The sequence below is a fragment of the Physella acuta genome, unplaced genomic scaffold (genome assembly GCF_028476545.2).
Source record: "Physella acuta isolate Inbredline_101_S28 unplaced genomic scaffold, ASM2847654v3 ptg001051l, whole genome shotgun sequence".
NCBI classification, from domain to species: domain Eukaryota; kingdom Metazoa; phylum Mollusca; class Gastropoda; family Physidae; genus Physella; species Physella acuta.
In genome coordinates this window covers 475,481-497,480 of record NW_026732568.1, presented here as the reverse complement: position 1 = coordinate 497,480, position 22,000 = coordinate 475,481, and the positions used below count along the sequence as shown (strand labels likewise).

General features: G+C 31.1%; 4 protein-coding genes across 4 annotated transcripts; 3 read left to right on the top strand and 1 right to left on the bottom strand.

The window, feature by feature from the left end:
- Positions 1-312: 312 nt before the first annotated feature.
- On the top strand, positions 313-7,684 carry LOC131955042 (uncharacterized; the record flags this gene model as incomplete). Its single annotated transcript, XM_059318989.1, is given in 15 exon segments — positions 313-380; positions 382-477; positions 688-957; positions 1,145-1,238; positions 1,322-1,397; positions 1,971-2,941; positions 3,198-3,460; positions 3,547-3,908; positions 4,351-4,424; positions 4,536-4,691; positions 4,960-5,076; positions 5,518-5,678; positions 5,944-6,036; positions 6,190-6,385; positions 6,582-7,684. Coding segments are annotated over 15 exon segments (3,227 nt in total), but the record flags the coding sequence as incomplete, so codon positions are not given.
- LOC131955044 (uncharacterized) lies at positions 352-2,053 on the top strand. The gene is made up of 5 exons (XM_059318991.1): positions 352-477; positions 585-957; positions 1,145-1,238; positions 1,322-1,447; positions 1,906-2,053. Exons 2-5 carry the CDS (start codon positions 754-756, stop codon positions 2,034-2,036), a joined length of 555 nt encoding a protein of 184 aa, XP_059174974.1. The 5' UTR covers positions 352-477; positions 585-753; the 3' UTR covers positions 2,037-2,053.
- Positions 7,685-7,915: 231 nt separating the features above from the next.
- Positions 7,916-14,310, bottom strand: LOC131955043 (inositol monophosphatase 3). Its single transcript, XM_059318990.1, has 5 exons — positions 13,781-14,310; positions 11,639-11,804; positions 11,432-11,527; positions 10,982-11,158; positions 7,916-10,563 (listed from the first exon to the last, which is right to left on the bottom strand). The coding sequence occupies exons 1-5, from the start codon at positions 14,111-14,113 to the stop codon at positions 10,274-10,276; spliced, it is 1,062 nt and encodes a 353-aa protein (XP_059174973.1). The 5' UTR covers positions 14,114-14,310; the 3' UTR covers positions 7,916-10,273.
- A 487-nt stretch (positions 14,311-14,797) lies between these two features.
- Positions 14,798-21,169, top strand: LOC131955056 (ubiquitin-conjugating enzyme E2 W). Its single transcript, XM_059319007.1, has 6 exons — positions 14,798-15,035; positions 16,333-16,424; positions 16,564-16,666; positions 17,205-17,360; positions 17,571-17,646; positions 17,773-21,169. The coding sequence occupies exons 1-6, from the start codon at positions 14,988-14,990 to the stop codon at positions 17,784-17,786; spliced, it is 489 nt and encodes a 162-aa protein (XP_059174990.1). The 5' UTR covers positions 14,798-14,987; the 3' UTR covers positions 17,787-21,169.
- The last annotated feature ends 831 nt before the right edge of the window (positions 21,170-22,000 follow it).

The window sequence follows — 22,000 nt, the reverse complement described above, 5'->3', positions numbered from 1 at the left end:
TATGTCAATGCTAACCCTGTCCCCCAACCCTAGGCCCTAGTCCTACCATATGCCTAACCCTAATTTCTAACCATAAAATTTGTCGAGATTACAATAAGTACTAACAACCCAACACACCTATTTTATGAAAGAGTCTATTATCGGAAATCAGTATCTAAAATCATCCTTTTTTTAGGTCTTTAGGTAGTCCCTATCAGTTTTGCTATTCATAACATTTTTATTAAACTGCTACAAAAACAAATACTCATTGATATTTTGTTAAAAGTGTAAATTAAAAGTTGCTGAATTATACCCAGTATTTTTCAATTTCAGCTATTCCGCATAAAAAGTCTTCAAATAGAATGGATCGTTTGAAGCAGTGGAGAGAGGAAAGAAAAAAGAAAAATGGAGGAAGAAAAGAGAAATTCAAAGAAACCAATGTTTAAAGTTTCACACATGGAGTATCAAGGCGAAGCAAGTTTGTACAAGAAAGAAAAGGTACATACTTACTAACCTACTTAATGCTCTCTAATAAATGTCTATATATATTGTTATTTTGGGACTAGAGAATTACATTTTGTAATTATATGATTGGGAATTTCCAGGCTCAACAAAATCTTAAGGAAAAAACATGATAGACTGGCAAAACAAAACTCAAAAATCACAACAAAGCCAGAAGCTGCCGCCAAACCAATTACTGTTCCCAAGCCAGTGCAGGCCAAGGCAAAACCAGTCATTCAGACAGTTACTAAACAAGAGGTGCCTTCTACCAGAATGACAAGATCAAGTGCTAAGGAAACTGCACCAAGCAAGAAAGCTATGTTAGAAAAGAAATCTGTTAAAGAAACTGCAACAAATAAAAATGTCCCATCTAAAAAGACATCTCCTGTTAGAAGTTCCAGTCAGAAGAAAGAAAAAGCCCAGAAAGCATCTAATCTCTATTCTAAGCTCACTGTATCAGCTGCAGCTAAAGCTAAGGTGATTTTGAACAGAATTTACATTTTTTTTTATTTTTTAGTTTTTTTTAGTTAGCTCTTTTGTTTTACATTCTTTGAATAAAACAATTCAAACTAACATGTAGTGAGCAATATTTTAAACGTAACATAATGATTCGGTAAAAAGTTAACATGTTACCATTTTATAATCTCAATATTTAATCCACCAGGGTGCAAATGATAAACCAAAAGAGTTTTTGAGAGCTAAACCTCATAAGGTAGCAAAGGTAGCGAAGAAAGAGGTTTCAAATGAAAACTTGACAGGTACAATTTAAACTTTTTGTGTGTATATAATTTAAAAAGCAGCTTACATTTTACATGTTATATCAGTGGTTTGTCCATTTCAGGATCCAAAAACATCAAGATAACTATAGATGTAAAAGTTGAAGCCACAAATAGCTCTAAACGTAAGAAGAGCATCAAGTTTACTGAGCCTGATCTAGGTCGTACTGATGATAGCTCATCTGGATGTGGTAATTCATTTACATTAATAACTTGTGCCATTTACTTATAAAAAGTATGTTTCTATCTTATCAATTATTCAATAATCTCTTCGTTTAATAATGATCCTAAAATTTGTGTTTTCATTTCTCCTATTTATCTTTATTTAGATAACAATGTTAAAAGCAAGATCAGTAAGGGGGTCATCCATTTTTTTTTTCGTACCCCCCCCCCCCCCCCCCCCCCCCCCCCACCACAAAAATCCACTTTTTTCCCTTATACAAGTCCATATGCGCCCACAAGTCTTTTTTGCCCCCCGCCCCCCCCCCCCCCCCCGCCCGCAGTCATCATAAATGGATGACTCCCCCCCCCCCCCCCCAATTTAACAAGTAAAAAATTTTACTTATACATTTTCAGTATGTGCTACCTGTGATCTTGGCCAATATTCCATTCTTTCTTCTTTAATGTTTACTTCAATCTTTCTTTTCAGATGTGAACTTATCGGATTCAAATGTGAAAACACCAAAACACTCTACCCCCCACATTATCAAAAAGCCGTTCCAAGAGTTCTGGATCCAAGTGCAGATACAGGAAAACACCTGCTGTCAGAAGGAGCCGTAGTTCAGCAAAGCGTCTAGCCACCCCCCGCCGCTCTAAGAGAATTATCTCAGCCCTTAAGAAAGAAACAGGTGAAGATGTACCTGATAAAACTGAGGATGAAGAATCGTTTGCTGATTCTTTGGACAATAGTGAAACACCAGTTAGAAAGAATGACCATCAGCAAAGTGGAAATGTTGATGATATATCATTCAGTGATGATGAAGTTGCAGAAAAAAGTATAAATAACCTTAGTAAGAATGATGCATTTGACAACAAAGAAAATCTGGTCAACAGGATTAAGAGCTCAAGTTCTGATACAAAGCGCAAATCAAATTATTCTCCTTCTACTGCAGTTAACCCCAACATGGAAAGTACACCTAAAACAATCATGTCACCTTTAAACCCACAAATTGATCAGGATTCTGGACTTGCACTCAAAGAATCGGACTTAACACCGTATAGTAAACTTTTGGATCAGAAACTAAAGTCTACTACAAAAAGACGAAGCAGGCGCCTAGATTTTTCTCCTGCAAAGAAAGCAAGCGTAGAACATACTCCTACTAAATACTTGTCAAACTCTGAAACCGGAGATACTGAGGATACTCAGATTTTGTTCGAATTGAATAGTACACCATCTAAGCGAGTTAAATATTCAAGTGTGAAACAAGGTGATGATATAGATAATGATAATCAAATATATTTAGATTCTGAAGTAGATAAAAAATCAGTGTCTAGTGTTTCAAAAAGAAAGAGCACTAGGCTTGCTGCCTTGACAGCAGAAAGTTCAGAAGAAAGTACATCCAAAAGCCCTAAAACCAGAAAATCTATGCGACGCAGCATAAACTATGGGAGGAGAAGCATTCTTAAGCGCAGGTCTCGTTCTGTTGTTGTATCTGTGAGTGATGAGGGAACTACAAGTAATGTTGGTGAGTTTGTAGTATTAAGACTTTAAAATAAATCTGCTAAGCATTAATTTAACTTTCAGAAATATTTTATCTCAAATAGCTAATTGATTCTTATTAAAGTCATCAAGTGTTATAGAAATAGCTTGTCTTTAGAATTGTTTCAAATTAAATTATTTTTAAAAATATTTAGTTTTCTTTTCTTTGTTAACTTAAAACTTTATTGACTTGTAATGTTCGAATGTAATTTTATAAAAATTATTTAAATTGATAATTACAGATGAAAATACAATTACTGAAGTTCATCTTACAAATGAAAACCATCCCCGCCTGGATGTTTCACTGAATAGATCCACTGAAAATCGCAGAAGTACTCGCAAGTCCCAGGTCATCCATGTAAGTGATGAAGGAACAACCCTTGTGCCTGAAAGCCACACTGTGTACCAAGTTAAAAAAGCTGCTGTGTCTGAAGCCCCAACTAGAGCTTTACAAGAGCTTTCTGTAGAGAAGATGGGGGGGGAAGGAGAGACCAGCTTCATTGAGGTAAATAATTCAAAATGTTATACTTAATTCAGGTTAAATTGAACTTAAAGAAGAAACAAATTGTGTAAAATTTTTGTATTCATTAGGTGCCTATGGATGAAAGTGATAGCTGTGAAGTGAGCATACACCAGGCCAGCACATCTTCAGGAGATAAAACCCAGTCTACTCAACCCTTTTCACCCCACACTTTAAATACCAGCTGTACAGATGCTTCCTCTCAGAACTCTCCGGGACCTTCAGCAGAACCTGTTTCCTCCCCTGACAAGAACCAGGAACTTACAAACTCACCTGCTGCAGTTACACCCAGGTCACTTCGACAGCGCAGGGGCCGATCAATTGCCCCAAACATATTCAAAACCCCAGGGCAACCATTGTCTGCTATTAAAGCCAAGAGTGAAAAGCGTAGACGTAAAACTGAATACACACCATCCAAGTCTCCTGAAGAGATGTATGTAGTTTCAAAAAGTTTTAATACTTCTGGCTTGTTTTAGAATATTATTTTATATTTTAAAATAACATTTGAATAATTTCAAAGTAGGTGTAGATGCAGTTCGCTTAACTATTAATTTAGACCAATTTTAAAAATACATGTAAAGTATCAAAATAACCTGTAAGAATTAGGTTTCTAATATTCTGTACACTATAGTAACTTGAATAGAAGTGTTGTCTACATGTATCAAAAAGAAAACTAAAGCTTTCATGTCTATGAAGAGTTTTACAATCAAATTTCAAAATAAAACATGTAGAGATATAGTTATTCAAATTCTGGTTCATTGTGTGTTAGTGATATATTATTGTTTAAATTGTGTGACTATTCTTCTTAGCAAAGGCCCAGTATTAAGTCATTTTACTTTAAATAAACTGTTCAATTGTTAATTAAATTGTTGTAGGGTTGAAATTCTGAAGAAAAGTCCTATGATTGAAATGAATAGAAGGAAATCTCGCTTTGCAGCCAAATCTCCAGGTAATTATATTTGTTAAGGGTGGGGGTGTTATGTATAGGATTTACCTTAGTTTTGTATTGTGTAGTTTTTTAGGTATAACTTACTGTTTTAGTTTTTCCTTTTCTCATTAGAATTGATTTTCCCTGATGTGTCCAAATTTGACTTGATGCTCACCGAGGTGACTCAGCTTGAAAATATGAACACTGGAGATAAACCTGCTGAAATCACAATCTCAAATGATACTGATGGACAAGTTTCAAATGAGGCTATTCAAGAAAGTTCCTACAGTGAGTAAACCTTACAGTTTATAAAACCATTGTAACATGGGGCAGATGTAGAGTTCATCAGTTTCAATGATCTCTGTTATACAAGAGGATAGTGTAGTCAGCATTCTGCCTATGAGAGCTGGGTGAACTCAAGGAGGTCCTCCACACTCAAGCCTTTTACTTACTTATTTTAAAGTATTAATATAAGAAGAGTAAAAACTACAATATTTGATAGTTTCATGAATATTTAATATTTTTCTGTTCATTCTTCAACTTTTACTTTGCATAGAAATGGAGAGAGTGAAATATTTTCGAGATCTTGTCAAAGTAGAAACCAAAAGGCTTAACGATCTTTGTCAAGAATGGACTGAAACTATTTCTAACACCGCTGACTTAGGAGAAGACAGTAAGTAGTCTTAATTTTCTCAATATACTGGAAATTTTCAGAATTTTATACTATATTTTTGTAGGAAGCAAGTCATGACACAGTAGGTAGATAGGGACAAGTTATTAAAAGAAATCTAAGTTAACTTAATGCAACTTTCCCATTTTTCATGGTAACACAGTTTCCAAAGGCATAATAAATTGCCCTACTTTTGTACAGACACCTTAAAATGTTTTATCATTTTTACTGTTGTAAAATAACACTTTAACTAACCTACTCTGGGTTTATTTATATGCTTAGACTATAAGCTTTTGCTATGCTTTTTTTAAAACTTGTTTTATTATTCATAACTTTTATTAGTAACTCTAAATTTTATGGCCAATTTTGTGTTTACAGTTCGTATGATATGTTCTTTTCTGTTCTTTAAAGTGTTGCAGTAATTCAATTTGCTCTCTTCTACAGGCGAGGGACAAATCAGATCAACTGTTGGGAAAGCCCAGTTGTTGATTGATCAAAGGTTTAAGCAGTTCATTGGGTTGGTTGACAACTGTGAATTTGATCTTGGTGAAAAAGAAACTACCCCTACAGATTTGCAAGGATTTTGGGAGATGATTTATTTTCAGGTGGATAGTTAGCTTTACCAACATATTTACACGCATGTTTATGCTAATTTATAATTTGACTAATAATTCCGATTTTTTATTATTTTTTTTTGCCATTAGGCATGTTTTATTTTGTGTCAGTGATGGGGGGATTTTGAACTAGATGTGTAGAAATATATTTATGTCTGATGAATTTACTAAACCCTTAAAATTTTATGAAACATTTTATCCTAAGCACTAAAATAATAACTTGACAAATTTAACGTGAAAAAAATGTTTCAACCAGGTGGAAGATGTAAACCAAATGTTTAGTAGATTAACAGAACTGCAAAACAATGACTGGCAGGTCAAACTTACCCCAGTTAAAAATGTACCAAAGGTTAGATAACAAATTTCTTTTATTATTGATAAGTTTTTGCAAAAGATTTATGAATGTTAATAATAATTCAAACCCTTAAGATGACAGAGTGATATTTTTATTTGTTTTAATGCACTTTTTTAAAAACCTATTTTCAAAAACTTTAATCTCCAGAAGAGACCTGCAGTGAAAGTTTCTAAATCAAAGGTTAAATCAAATTTTGCTGCTTTCCGGCAAGAAATGATGAATAGAAAAAAAGAGGTGACTTCAGACAAAAATATTGAGAATGAATCTAAAGATGACTCAGAAAGTGTCAAAGTTTTTGATGCTGGGTTTTTTAAAGTTTCTAGTCCAGTGAAACTTCAGTCAGGTAAAAAAAAAATAATACAAATGACATCTGAATAATTTACTTTTATCTTAACTTTACATGAAAATTTCATCACATATTATTCAAGCATTTTTCCAGAACAATTTTCTATTTTTAGTGGTCAGTTAACCTCTACATCACTTATTAAAATGTAACAGTATTTACTTAAGTTGGGCTAAATTTTTATATTATTTTTTAGGTAAAAGCACGCCATGTAACACCCCTAAGAAAGAACAGGTTGAAGAAGTTGCTGTAACACCACCAAAGGACGCAGCTGCTAATCAACAGAACTCTCCATTCTGTAACATAGAAAATGTGGCAATGGCCACCCCACATAACAGGTTATTATCTGTCAAGAGAAACAGCTATGTGCCTGCAATTCCTAGTCCCCTTCTTAATGATATCACAGGCATAAAAACAAAGAAGTAGAAGACATGTATTTTAATTCCTCACAGTTTTAGTATGGCTTTTAAAATAAGTAATTATGCTTGTACATACTGCTGGAAACACTGGCCAATGAGAAGCAATCTTATATTGTAAATAAATATAGGTAATTTCAATATTTGTTATTGGTGTTGAAATTCTGGAGTGTTTTCCAGCACACAATTTTAGATTTTTTGAAAAATAAAATAATTGCACTTAAGTTAATAGTAAAGCTTGTCACCCAAGAATTATGAAGCTTTAAGATTCTTGTGATTCTAGGGTGTAACTGCTGGAACTACATGATTTTGGTTTGTGTACAAAGTTCCTATAGGATGACATATGCCTTGTTTAGTATTTAAGAAATATTTTTAAGTTCGTGATTTATTGGCTTCAAAAAGCTGCGTTAACAATTTAAATTAAATCTTATGTTCTAACGTTTACATGAGATAAGATTTGTCAGCTAAAATTATTTTAATTTAATTTCTGTTATTAATTTGACTGAAAATGTTTAATTCATTAGTATATCATTGTTGTTTTATTAATTTGATACATATTTTTAAATGTATAATGTGACATAATTATATTAGAAACATTATCCAACATATTTTTTTTTATTACCAGTAGATCTATATATTATATACAATTATTTTTTTATGTTTGTAAAAATTTGAAGTTACTTGCTATAAAACAAAACTTTAAGAAGAGGCCTTATGTGTTTACACTGCTGTAACATTGAAAGAAAGTGGTAATAATTAGAAATATGAGTTGCTGTTAACTGCATCATTTCTTGTACCAACCTTCAAGTACTGTAACTAAAACTAAACCTCTTTCATTTCATATCATTTTTTAAATGCTTGATCAATAAAAATGAAAACCTGATTTTTCTTTTGGCCTGTTACTAGTCTGAAAAGTGAGCAATGTACAAATTATTAACCATTTATTCTATTTCTAGTTTTTTACTTTACAATTTATATTAAAAGCACTTTAAGATAGAAATTGTACTATGCAAAAAAAAAAAAAGTTGTCATTCATTTATTGAGGTTGATGTAATGACCAAACAGGATTGAAAAATGTTGCATTTTAAAATTTGAACAAAGAACTCATGAACAATTTCAGCAATTTATTTGAGAAACCAAGTACTTAAACAATTAATCCTTTGACAAATGATGCCAACACACATCAGCCAGAATATAGTAAATTAAACAATCCCAACTGAAACAAACATTTCAATAAATGGCACTAAAAAGCTATGTCAAAATGTTCACATGACAGAGGAATTGGTCTCACACAAGTCCATATGTTCAACAAAGTATGTATATGATGCTATAACAATTTGTATAAAAATATGCCCTTTAAAAAATGTCAACTATATGTGACCTTAAGCAGGAAGAAGTACTATTGATTAAATATTTTATCATTACAAAAAAAGTTTAAACCATAGAACTGGAGAGGGGTGGGGGACAAGCAATTCTATTTTTATACCTAATAGTATTACACATTAAAGTTGCCCAAGATTATTATTTAAAGAAAGACAATGTTGAAAAACTAACATTTCATGCAAAGTATGTAATTACATGTTAAATTAGTTGTGAGAAACTACACTTTTTTTGTGGTTGTCACATAAGGGGTTCCAACCAAGGGAGCTGGGAAATTATAAGTTACAATTGATGTGGAAGTCCATAGTTTCACCCACCTGATTCAAGATGTTGGAATGTGTGTTCTAACAGATCTAGAATTATTTCTGGTCAAAGGTGTATGAGATGATTTAAAAATCCTAGTTTGAAATATAACACACACAAAAATATTAAAATCTCTTTGGTACCATCTTAAACAAGTGCATGTTATTGATCATACTATCTCATGTGATCTAAGTAAATCAAACTCTGCCAAAAATAATGTCAAAATAAAGAAAAAGGGAAATCAAATTTGAATATGGTGGATACAATTGTTAAACCAAAAGAAACTACTGAGTATTGAAAAAATACATAGTTTTATTAGGCATACATTTTAAGCAAATGCAACTAGTTGCTAAATAATATTGAGCAAAGCAATGTTAGCTTACAAAAAAACTAAAAGATTCATTGCGTAGCTTTGATCAAATTCATAGACAAAAAGTTTGTATCAAAACCCTTTTCTAAAAATACTTCTTTTCCAATAATGTCTGCTCATCACTCTATTAAAGAACACTGAAAAGTAGTAACCAGTACAATGAAAATAGTTGTAAAATTAAAAGACAACCGATTTAGCAACCGTCCTTGTATAAACCTAAAACAAAATTATCTATTATTCCACCATGCAATAAAAAAACACCTCAGCACAGCATGTTCTGCCCAGCCAATTTTACTTTCCCTGACTAGAGTCAGGTACTCATCCATTTATAAAAACCAAAAACAATGAATATATAACTGGTGAACACTGTTAACTGAAGTTTTATAAAACTGAATCATATATATTAATTCAAATTGACACCATCTAAGTTAAATTATACACCCATATTTACAAAACAATAAATATAATCAATACATTGCACATGAGATCAATATTTACATGAATCATACCACCGATAAAATAAATATATATTTAAGTGTAGACTTTTTAGTACTCTGACTGTTAACACTTGGTCCTTATTTTGGCAAGCCATTGCATTGTAAAATTAATTTTTAAACATTTCACATTTTTTCATCAATAATTTTAACAGTGAACTAATGAATTTCTGTTTTATTGCAATTTTTTTAAAAAGTTTCAAGTGATTCAGTAAAATAGCATTGCAGAAGAAGGAGTGAGAGAGAGGTTATGAACCTCCTATGTGAATTAGCACAATTTAAGATAGGTGGATTTACTGAAAAACTGGATGAACAGATCAACATTTAAAATTACATTGCAGGTTATTAAAAAAATCTATAACCACATGAACATACACATGTATTTTTAAATACAAAAAAAATAATTCAAAATATGCCACTGATTAAATAATTGACATTAATAAAATATTCATTTAATCCAGTCTATAAATAAATCATTTGCCCAATCATTTGCTAATGATATATCAAACCAAAAGTATTTACATTTCCAGATATGTAATCACAAATTAGCATAATCATGTAATGGTAATATGCACGCAATGTTTAAATTGAAACAACCTGAATCAAATTACCATTATTATAATTGCATTAATTTTCTATTTTGAATCTTTTTAAACAGGTTATTGGGAGTAATGTTTTTTTTTATTTGTGCTCCCACATTATTAAGAAGTAGTGTATTCAGTAAAATCTGACAATTAACAAGAATCATGCTTAAAATTTAGCTGTAATATTTAGCTTTTTTTTAAAAAAAAAAAAAATTACAATCATTTTTGTTCTACATGAGTTTGCAAACTGTAATATACAATATGAGTAAAACTGCAATGTGTGTAAGGACACTTGAAATTTTGAAAAGAAATAATACTAGTTTCATTCAACATATCTGATTCTATCTATGAGACTTCACTTGCAGCTTTGCTTCCATAACCTCTTTTGCTTTTCCTCCTAACTTGTCCAGATAGTCATAATGCAGCTTGCTGTTGATGGTGGCCAAGAGACCTCGTTCATTCTTATTACTCAGGTTAGGTGAATAGTCAATGAAGTCTCCATCCAGAGTGGTCATTTTCCCACCTACAGCATTAAGGATTGCATTCCCTGCACAGATGTCCCACTTTTTAATCAGAGTAATGTGAGTGTATGCGTTTACAGATCCTTTTATCACTTCTAATGTTTTGTAACCTAAAGAAATAAAATATATAATGATGGTAGGTATTTTCTTGGAAATGAGTCTAGAACAAACAGTATAACCAACAAAATAATTGAAACCTTTTTTTAAAAAAGATAGTAAATATTTTAAGTCTAATTTATCAGCTGAAATATCTTAAAAAAAAATTTAAAAATTGGTCTTGTTATGGGCTGCTGTCAGATGGACACCACAGGGCAAGAGAAAACTAGGATGGTCGAAAGAAACGTGGAGAGGATCAATGGAGATAGAATTAAAGAGGCCTAAAATTTTAACAGGCAGAGGTTATATCTAGATACAGGATGAAGTGCTGCTCACTTGTTGTGGCCTCATGCACCAATGAGCATTGAGTGAAGATGCTGATGTTTTTATAATTTGTTTTTTACAAAGAAAAGCATGAAATAAGATGTCTACCTGCTCCTCCAGCAGTAATGATTTCTACATTATCACCAAAAGCACCTTTAGCCACTGCTTCTATATCACCTTGATGGCTTCTAGAGACAATTATGCTATGCTTTTGGGTGTTTAATTTCTCTGTGCTGTCACGTTGCTTCAAGTTCTTAGAGTGGCCATATCCATCCCAAGCCCAAACTATAAAAATTAAAAAAATTAATAATACTTAAGTTTTATTCAATCATTAACATAAGCTGCTTATATGTATTCAATCATTAACATAAGCTGCTTATATGTCCCTAAATTATATAATGTTTATATTTATGTTTAAAATTATAATACTTATTTAATAAAGACCACCACTATGACTTTTTTTTTTAAAACATGTCAAACACATATTTAAGTTCAGTCAGTTTTTCTATTTTGTCCTAAATTGTTACATTTTATACAGCTAAATTTAAATAAACTTACTTGTTTCATCTTGAAAGGGAACATAAATGACCCCAATTTTAGGCTCACCATCAACTACAACACACACCATAGTTGTTACATATTGGGTTAAGCTTTCTGTAGAAAATATTTAATAGACCTGTACATCAACATGTTAAGGCACAGTTAAGGGGAAATAGCTTAAACAAACAATTTTTAAAAAAAAGCCTTTCTGCCAGGAAATCCTACCTGTATACTCTTGAGTTGCATCAAGTGGATCAATCCAAATGGCAATTCTACTCACAGGTATAGATTGGTCACTTTTAATAATTTCATCAACTTCCTCTGACTTGGTTGCAACAGCAGATATTTGGTTAAAATCTACAGGCTTGTTATCATGTTCTTCAGAGACAACCTAGAAATGATTTGAACTTCAAGTGACTTTTAAGTTCATGTAGAGAGTTCTTTAAAATCTGAACGCTTAGATTAGAAATAAATTGTTGAATCACTTCACAGCATAAAGTAACAATAGATTTAGATTATAAGGCCTAGTATTTTATAGCATTATAAGTCATTATTTAATGTATTATTTATTAAGCCCTACACCATTGATGGGGGTCCATCTTTCATTTGTAGTAGCCTACATCATAGCTTCAACACTAAGACATGTCATAATAACATTTACAAATGGTATTCAAAGTCTGCATAAATAGAAATCAGACGTTGATCAATATCCAAAATGACTGTCAGTGAGATTCAGGTACTAGATCTAGTAAAATTTTCATAGACATCTCTGCATTTAGTAAATCTTGAGGTAAAATATAAAACTTTTCCCCATATTACAAGTTTGTAATTTCATGTTTCACATTTGTCATTTGGAAACAGACCTAGAATCTCTAACAGCCAAACTAGATCTATTCCGTTCCAAGTTCAAGTTGGGAGGTCTAAAAAATTAAATTAGGCTAGGCCTAGGGCAGGGTAAAGCAGGGCACTAAGATTACTAAGAACCGTGTGGTATTAGGACCCATTCAGCACCTCACCCCCACAAATCCCCCAATAAAACTATTAGTCTGCTTCTGAGGTAGCGACCACGGCTGCTCTTAGATAACAGAGAAACAGAGGATTCCACTTGGCCCAGCAGGGAGAAGATGAAACAGGAATTAATCCCACTGCTCTTTCCTCAAGTACACCCCACTACAGGTTCTTAAACATGTGGCTCTTAGTCACCTAGTTAGTGCCGTTCTTTACCCTAATTTTGAGATTGTAAATAATAAAGGCCACCGAAATGACGAGAATCCTTCCATTTCCATCAAATTGTTGACATGGATAAAATTCATCTGCTTTTTTTTACTTCATAGAGGCCGTAATAATAAAAAATTAAAACTGAAGCCCAGAAATAATTCCGAAATTTAATATTTTTAGAATCAATGTTATAAAAGTTGCTATTACCAAGAACCTGTAAATAACTTTTTTAGTATAAGGCTACATTTCTATTTATTTTTCATCAAGCCTAAGTTATAGCCAAATGTTTTACTGTTGTAAGACAAACATTGATTGGCTGTACAGGAACTCAGTGATCGATAGTTATTTGTTTACAAAACTTTGCAGATAAGGTTTTAAATAACATAGGTGAATAAATGCTATTTTAAACCACTTGACCAAGTTCTGACATTTTTTATTACATTTTGTATAATAAAATTTATTTTATGCTGGTCTATCGAATAGCAGGATTTTATTATTTATGTCGCTTTACAATGTGAAAACCAAATTGCTTTTGCCTTTTTAAAAAAAATTGTGTGGATGTGGTTGATGTTTTAGTATTATCGGTAAGATAATACTAAAACGTCAACCACATCCACTCCTTTTTAAAGTCTGAAAAAAACAGTCAGGATTTTATAACCATAGGCCTATTAATTTTAACGAAGTGACTACTCGGAAGAAGATTTTTCTCCCCAACATCTCCACTTAGTCGGCAAAAGATAGCTCTGCGCATGCGCAGTGACCTATGGTTAGGGTTAGAATGAGGGTTAGGATTAGGGTTAGGGATAGGATTAGGGCTAGGATTAGGGACAGGGATAGGGATAGGATTAGGGTTGGTGGTTAGGGTTCTGCGGTTGTAAACACACGCATGCGCAGTACCATCGAAAACATCGCCGCGAAGGCAAGTCGTAGTTTCTCTCCATTGCGCATGCGTATCTTATTCTGGCTAGCATCGGCCTAATTTTAATTAGGCTACACTCTAAACTCTAAAACCGTGCAGGATTTTTAAAAATATTTAAGAATGGGCCTCTCGAATACCTTTGCCTTTGCTTGAGATTTTTTAGACTATTCTCGCTCTGGTTTATTAGATTCTAATTATCATAGGCTACAACATAGATATAGATCTATCACCTTTATGCTGGGATATATTTTTGAAAATCCGTAAAAAATGGCTCTATGGGACTCTAAATCGCCGTTGGTTAGCATTTCGTCGGCACCTTCTTTTGTTTTTCCTTTCGAAGATCCGTCAACTTTGTGTTTGCTGTGAATCTCTTTCACTTGTAATCCGCCTCGTTGAGCAAGACCAATGCTGACAGTTAAAAGCTCTTTCATGCTGATTCTTTGCTCCCTTCTAAATAAATCGGGCATACCGAACAAATAAAACAGTGCAACTGTTAAACCCCCGACGAACACTAAAATCCCAATAGGATTCACTCGAACGTTTACAGGAGCCATACTTGACATTGCTGGCGGCTACGAGTAAAGCTGCAACTAAAAAGTGTTTCGAAGTCTTTGCTGTAGGGTTGGTAGATATAATTGATAGGCTTACATGTTGCAAACTGTCTATTAATTTAAATATAATATATATAGATCTATAGAACCTAGATCTATACAAATATTAAACAAGTTTGCAGTTATTTATTCTCAAAAAATGTCGAAACTATACATAAACAATGCTCAGTAGACCGTAATAGGTCGTAGAAAATTGGCCACTTTGCTTTTATAAAAATTAAAACTTAAGTCAGCCTAGAATTTGGCCGACTAAAAATATTCAAAATCTATTTTGCGAAATATTAAACATTTCCCTGAATTTTATTTGAATCCCTCGTCCCTTTATTGATCTCACTGAATATTAGACATTACACGACAAATCAAGAAAAATAGAGCAAAAAAATTACGCAATAATAAGGACAATTGTCAAATTGTGTTTAAAAATACATAATACAATTATAATTTATATAGCTCGTAAATTCCAAATTTAAAAATAACACGCGTATTATGAAAAAGATATTTAAAGCGCATATTTTATTCTTTAACTAAACAGTATGAAAGGCACCCACCTATCTTTTTGTAACATAGATAAATCTATCAATTCCAATGGTTTTGAGGGTTTTTGTGTTGTATCTTGAGAGTTGTGCTGACTTCATGTGACTTAAAAATAAAAATGGAAGAGGAAGAAATTATGCCTCAGAACTCAAGACTGATGTTGGTCTAGACAACAGATTCTTTTTAAAAATTCCTCCAGACAAGCATATTTAACCACTATATAAATAAATTCTCCTGAATAACATGTTTTCACGAAATCCAAAATAAAAATTAGCAGTAATAATAGCACTTTATGTTAGTACCTGGCATTATCAAAATAACCAAAATGACTTCCATGGAAGTAAGTTTCAATACATCTTTCCTACAAACACAAAATTATTATACAAAACACTGCTCATTATATTAAATTTAAAAAACTAATATAGCCCTGCATCGCGAGATTAGGATTCTTCTATTATGTCTTTAAGTATAGATCTAGATCTACTTCAAAATATAAACAAATAATGAAATATTAATGCGCAAATAAAAACTAAATTCAGCAAAAAGCAATCAGTCAGTCTCAGACAAGTCCAGTGCCTAGATAAATCAGTTTCAGTAGGTCTCATCCATCCACTATCTAGATTTATCCAAGTATTTTCATATATTTAAAATATTGCAACATTAATATAACACTTAAAGTGACTTATTAGGGCCTATACACATAAAATAATAACAATGGCTTTAAACTTTAATATTGTTTCGATACCCCAAAAATTAACAATCAACTCAATCGTGGCATATGCCGCTCATTGGAGCCGGGCCATGGGGCATTGTTTTATCAAAGTGACTACTTAGAAGAAGCATTGCCCACCAATCCCTAGACTAGGCTTGCCAGCAGAAGCTGGGAAACAAATTGACCATATATAATAGCTGCGCAATGGGCAAAAATCACCCTTTTACTTTATTTTATTTAGCCTTCAACCTTATTCGTCTGATAACGGTTGCGCTTCGGGCGGATTGTCAGGAGTTAAGTATAGTTATATTATACAATACATCTAGATCTAGTAAAGAGATCTAGTCTTGGAATAAAAAGCTAAAAACAGGTCACTGTAGTGCTGTTTTGTAAGCATATGTTTTCCATTTATTAAATTTACAATATCCCTCATGACCACACCAAAAAAACTGTTGTTAACCATTGATTCATATGCTGCTCGAAATTAAGATCTAACTAGTTTACATGTTACTATCAAAGCACTCTTAAAAATATTTCTTAAACACCACACCTCACCCATCACTTACATCTAATGTCTAGAAACTTATTGAAATTATCACAAATCCAGTCCCCTGCCACACCTATTTGCTCTCTGCCCATAAACCTCCCAACCCTTGTTTCCCTTCTCTTTACCCTGAAGACTATGTTCATCGTACACCTTGCATCAAAGCAATTTTTTAAATTGCTAAAATTGATTTTATTTGTTTGCTATGGTATTTGGAGTTCTGTAATACAGCACCATTAATTTTAAGCTTTATTATAGAAAACTGAGTTGCAGTGTATTTATGTGAAGTAAAGATGTAATAAAATATTCTGTACCTATTCAATATCTAAAACTTCTTAAAACTATTTTAATTTTACACATTTTGTTTTGTTTTCTTTAAAGAAACGTCTTCAAAAGGAGCTCCAGGCTATGACAAAGGATCCCCCAGCTGGTGTTAGTGTCAATACAAACAGTTTGAGTTCAAATCTTTCAGAGTATGTGCTGTACCTTTTGAACACCACACATTTATTTTCAGTTAAATAAAATTTATTAAGATAAAAAAGCCAAAAACCGTTAGTTTTACTTATCCAAATATTTTAATATTGATTACTTTTTTATTACTGTTTAATTCAGGTGGGTTGTTGACATAGAAGGAGCTCCAGGAACATTATATGAATCTGAAAGATTTCAGCTAGGCTTCAAATTCACTCCCAGATATCCATTTGATTCCCCTCAGGTTTGTATGATGAAAATTAAATGAAACTTTATTGACTTTCTAAAATAACAATATAAATTGTCATGTCATAGCTTAATGTGGTAGATAAATGTTAGCATGTTCATTGTTGTTGTTTTTTTTTTTAGCTACCAGTTTTAATTGAATTTCTATAACTCAGCTGCTAAAATTTTCAGATACATTAAACGTTAAATTTGTAGAATGTGTTCTGTGAATGCAATAGCAATTTGATTTTAATCAACTTTGAAATGAATGTATTTACTGTTAAATATCAATATATGTTACCCAGATTTTTGTTATTCAATATAGTTATACTTTTGCAAATCATTTCTTACAAGTAAAATGAAGAAAAATGTTGCTATTTTCTTAGGATGAATAGGAAGCTACTGCTCTTCAAGCTAAATGAAATAAACACATGGGGGTTGGGGAATTATTGGAATTTTTATGTTAATTTTTTTCAATAGATTTGTTTTGTTATAGTTGTTAATCTATGACTGGTTTCATAGGAAAAATTATTTTGAAATATTTAACACTTCTCTAGGTGATGTTTCTTGGCCCTAACATTCCAGTCCATCCACATATTTACAGCAATGGTCATATATGTTTGTCAATTTTAACTGAAGATTGGTCTCCTGCTCTCTCTGTACAGTCTGTGTGTCTTAGCATTGTCAGTATGCTTTCCAGTTGTAAAGAAAAGGTATGAACTCTGATAGTTTCATTTACATCTTATTTGACATTTGTTTTTATATGCATAACAGTTAAATGTTTTCTTATAGAATTGTGTACTAAAAAGGTTTACTGATTTGGATTTATTGAGATTTTTTTTTTCTTTAAACTTAATATTTTGAAACACAAAGCATTAGAAGTTTGTTCTTAAATAATTGTTTTGTATAAAAATTGTGTACAGAAATTACCTCCTGATAATGCCATATATGTGAGAACCTGCAGCAAAGACCCTAAAAAGACACGCTGGTGGTACCATGGTAAGAAATTTCTCATGCAACATTTTAAATCTATACCATTGTTTATCTCAAAATACTTTCTTTTATGTGTAGTTTAACATTCTGCATTTTAATTTCATTTTTTAAAAGAAGTTTTTTTTTCCCCAGATAACTCAGTATGATGTAAAAAGAAAATAGCAACTTATAAATAGTGTAAAACAGTTTCATTCTTTACCCTATAGACTTTCATTATTGACATTTTGCCCAGTATTTGGCAAAAAAGTTATGAGCAGAGTGCTGATGCCATATAATCTTAACTATGACATTGGAACATTCTTTGCAAGATATACTGTGAATCAATTAATAACTATTCTTAACAGTTGTCAAGCAGTCTGTGATTATGTTAAAAAACATATTTTCCACTGTGTTTGTTTTTATTATTATTAAAATAGTGTTTGTACTTTTCAAAAACATTGAAAATTTCTATTTGGCCTAAAAAAAATGTAACAAATCTAGATTAAGCTATACTTGAGTAGTTATAGTAAACAAGGCTAAAATTCATCACAGAATATTACTAAAAGCAGCTCTGCTTCTAACTGCCAATTCTACCAAAGGCTCTGGATTCATACTTTTCAGATACATCAATTCCATATCATCTATTTGAAGCATATGATAATTTTTAGTACCATTCTTCAAACAAACTGTTTTAATTAAAAAATTATCCTACATGTTTTTCATCATTAATTTAATAGTTATTAAATTGTTTCATGAAGCAAGTTTGTTCTGAATATGTTTCTAACAATAAAAGATCATGTACATACTTATTCAGTAAACTAAATGTAAGTTTTCAGTGCAGAATTAGACCATAAGTAAATTTTTTTTTGGTGTAAATTTGGTACAGTACATATGAGACAAAATACAGATCACTTCTGGACCTAATAAAATAAAATAACTTTGCAAAGAACAGTTACTCCATCTTAATAATGTTTCTAAAAATTTTCTTTTGGTTTTAAAAATCAATTAGAAATTGTTTCAACATTTCGTTTTAGTTTAATGTTCTTGTAAATTTTTTTAGTTTTCCTTAGTTGTTATAAAAATAGGAAAGGATGCTTCACATACTAAACAGTATTTTACTATTTGTTAATTAAGAAAGTTTCAACCTATAAATACACTAATAGGTGTGTTTATCTAGTGTAATAAATTGAAGCTGATTCTTCTTCTATTTAAAAAAAAAAAGGATTAAATTTAACAAAAGAAGTAAAAAATTACTTTTTTCAAACAGTAACAGTGAAATTAAATTTTTGCCTATTCTTGCATTTTTGTCTTTAAAGTCTATATAAATTATTACATTATTTATGGTGGCTAGTTTTATATCAATACTTGTATTTATTTTTTAACTTTTTAATTGTTATTTTATAATTCTATTTTAATTAATGGAAATATTAAATTTAAGTATTGATTTGTATACATAATAATACTGTAAATATATTACTAAATGAAAACAGGTTTAAAAATGGAATGTGGATAGAACTTAATAAATTGTTATAATTTATTTGCAAAAATGTGTATAAAGTAATGGTTAAATTTATTTTATATAGGCTTACTTGTTAAGTGTTAAATTTATATTCTGTTGGTAAAAGCTGTTTTCTAATAAAGCTTTTTATTGTTTTATTAATTTCAGCATCATTTTTGATTCATTCAATGAAAATATAGTAATCGAATTGTAGTTGTATTACCTTACTTTTTCTAAAAAATTAAATTTATATTTTGTTGTTGAAAGTGCCCTATGTGAAAGAAAAAAGTATCCTCTGTTTCCTCAGAATATCACAATGTTTAATTGTAATTTAATATGTATACATTTAGACACAAACATCTTTTCACCTTAATACTACTTGGTTTATGGACAGTTATTTTTGTAAAATTAATTTTAACCTGCCACTCTCTTAATAAAATTTCTGAAAAAATTTTTTTTCATTCAAACACCTATAACCTATATGTAAATATCATTTTTTTTTTTAACACTTATTAACACAGGGTGGCCCAGCTTACTGGATAGAGTTAACTGTAAGTGGTCAGAAATTTTTGGTGTAATTCATTTATATAAATGACCTTAGTCTATGTGTAGTTTTCTAAATCTTAAACTTTCACTATTGGTTATTATGATTTGCCTTGTGTGTTGTTGTTGATGTATTGTCCACTACACCTGAAGAATTGTAATTGTTAATCCAAGCAACACCAGGTGGGACAACTGGTACTGTACCTTGGGTCCTGCCAAGAACCCAGAAACAACATGAAAGGTCATAGGGCATTTGTTATGTAATATTTCATACATTATTTTTAAAATATTAGAACTATAACTTATAAAATGAATTATTATAGGCACACACAAAATGTGTGTATAAACACACTCACATATATATACTTAGATATACATGCAATCGAGGTAGTATAGTTGCACTTCTTGTTTTATGCTCATTACTGTTCAAATTTGTTTTTAACCTAGTTTCTCTTTAGTTAAGGCAATATTATTACAAAAAAAAGTAACATTTGTGTTGGAAGTTTTGTTACTACCTACAGAAAAATCTCTGTGTACTAATTTTTTTCAGTCATTTACATTTGATTAAATTTGTGCCAAACTAATTTTTTTAATAAGCATAATTGTAAAATTAGGCACACATTACAACATAATGCTTTATTTGAGGTAGGAACAATGCTAAGGAAGAATTATTTCGATAAGTTTTATTTCGAAATAGGTAATAATAGTTTATATCTGTACACAGCTGTTTCTGGAAAATGATGTGCTTTGAATGAATCAAATCAGACCATTACAAAATCAGGTGTGTGATATACAGGGGTTCTTCTTCAGAGCAATACAAATTGTAATGTATGAGAATATCATTTGAATTTCATGTAAAAATTACTTTTTGTTAGCTTTTTCTGTTCCCATTACTTTAAAATTTAGTACTTTCCAAAAGTTTTTCACTCCGCATTTTCCAAGTCTTTCTATAAATCGTTTTTATTGTTTGATGCCCATTCAATTTTTGTCACAATTTGCCATTCTCATCCCATATTAAAGAGGTAGTCCACTAACACAATTTCATTAATATTATCATTGTATTAAATGTTATATTAACGATGAAATTTAATCTGTAATTTAGGCAGACTGGTAGTAGAGTTATTTAAAAAATGGTATGAAGCGTGTGTGAAGAGACACATATAACAGATGAATTTGTGATTCTACCCTCTCTTCCATTTGTGTTACTTGCTGGTTGAGGATTTAAACTTGTGTTATATTTATGTTGCATCTGGTGTATTTTAAAAGCCTTCAATGAACTCTTAATGTTATCATATCTTATTATAATTATAGTAAAACACTTCTATTTGCACCTGTTGTAAAAAAAAAAATTATTATTTATCAGTAATTTGCATATTCCTGGACCAATAAGTTTTTTTTTGTTATCTCTACACAAAAATTGAACAAAACTATTGTTCTACCATTTAAGCAGACTAAAAATAACCATAATTAAAAATTTGTTCCCATTTCTAAATTATTAAAATGAATTGATGTCACAAATGAATGATTTATCTTTGTCTTTATAGGATTAACATGAGTTGTTCTCATTAGATTAACTGAATTTAAAACTTAAAAGAAGAACAGTCAGCACAAAATCAGAAAACAACTTATTTTTAAAACAAACTAAAAAAATTTCATGCGACACAATCATTATAGTATTTTTATCTATCATTAATGTTCTCATGATACTTTGTTCAAGAAATTGGTCACTACAGTGTTTTTAACTACAATGCATCTTTGAGGAGACAGAAATTAGGCTTGTGAAGTGTATAATTAATCAACATTGAAAGTAGCATCTAGCATACAAATCCTACTAGTGTCTCCCAAAGCCTGTGCAGTTAAACAAAAAAAGTTATGGTGTAAAAATATAATTCTTACTAGATCTATGGATTTTATTATTTTGGGGTTATTTATTCTCATTTTTGTTTGAACTAAATAATTATTGCAGATAAATAATTCAAATTTACATAAAATTGAAAACAACCAGTACAAGGCATTTTGCCTAAGTCACCTTTGACTAAGAAACTTGTTCAGGCTTTTGTGTCCTGCTGGTGTTTACTGTAACCATGGCAATTGCAGTGGTTAGTTTAAGCCTCCCAATAAGATTAGTGAAATAACATAAAAAAAATATTGTTTATGCAGTACAATCTTCATCTTAAGCCAACTGACAGGACTGAAAGCTGCTATCTCTAATATTCTACTTTTAAAATAAATCCTGATTTTTTCCTCTCATTCTGTACAATTTTTTCAAATCTTAACAAGTTTTGGATTCAGAGGCAGTTGCACAGACATTAAGTCTGTTTCTTATCTTGAAGACACACA

Coding starts and splice junctions, on each gene's coding strand:
- LOC131955044 (XM_059318991.1), top strand. CDS start 754: ATGACAAGATCAAGTGCTAAGGAAACTGCACCAAGCAAGAAAGCTATG. Junction 1,239..1,321: donor TTCAAATGAAAACTTGACAG/GTACAATTTAAA, acceptor TGTCCATTTCAG/GATCCAAAAACATCAAGATA. Junction 1,448..1,905: donor TGATAGCTCATCTGGATGTG/GTAATTCATTTA, acceptor CTTTCTTTTCAG/ATGTGAACTTATCGGATTCA.
- LOC131955043 (XM_059318990.1), bottom strand. CDS start 14,113: ATGTCAAGTATGGCTCCTGTAAACGTTCGAGTGAATCCTATTGGGATT. Junction 11,805..13,780: donor AAATATATCCCAGCATAAAG/GTGATAGATCTA, acceptor AATCATTTCTAG/GTTGTCTCTGAAGAACATGA. Junction 11,528..11,638: donor TGCAACTCAAGAGTATACAG/GTAGGATTTCCT, acceptor TATTTTCTACAG/AAAGCTTAACCCAATATGTA.
- LOC131955056 (XM_059319007.1), top strand. CDS start 14,988: ATGTTAGTACCTGGCATTATCAAAATAACCAAAATGACTTCCATGGAA. Junction 15,036..16,332: donor CCAAAATGACTTCCATGGAA/GTAAGTTTCAAT, acceptor TTTTCTTTAAAG/AAACGTCTTCAAAAGGAGCT. Junction 16,667..17,204: donor ATCCATTTGATTCCCCTCAG/GTTTGTATGATG, acceptor ACACTTCTCTAG/GTGATGTTTCTTGGCCCTAA.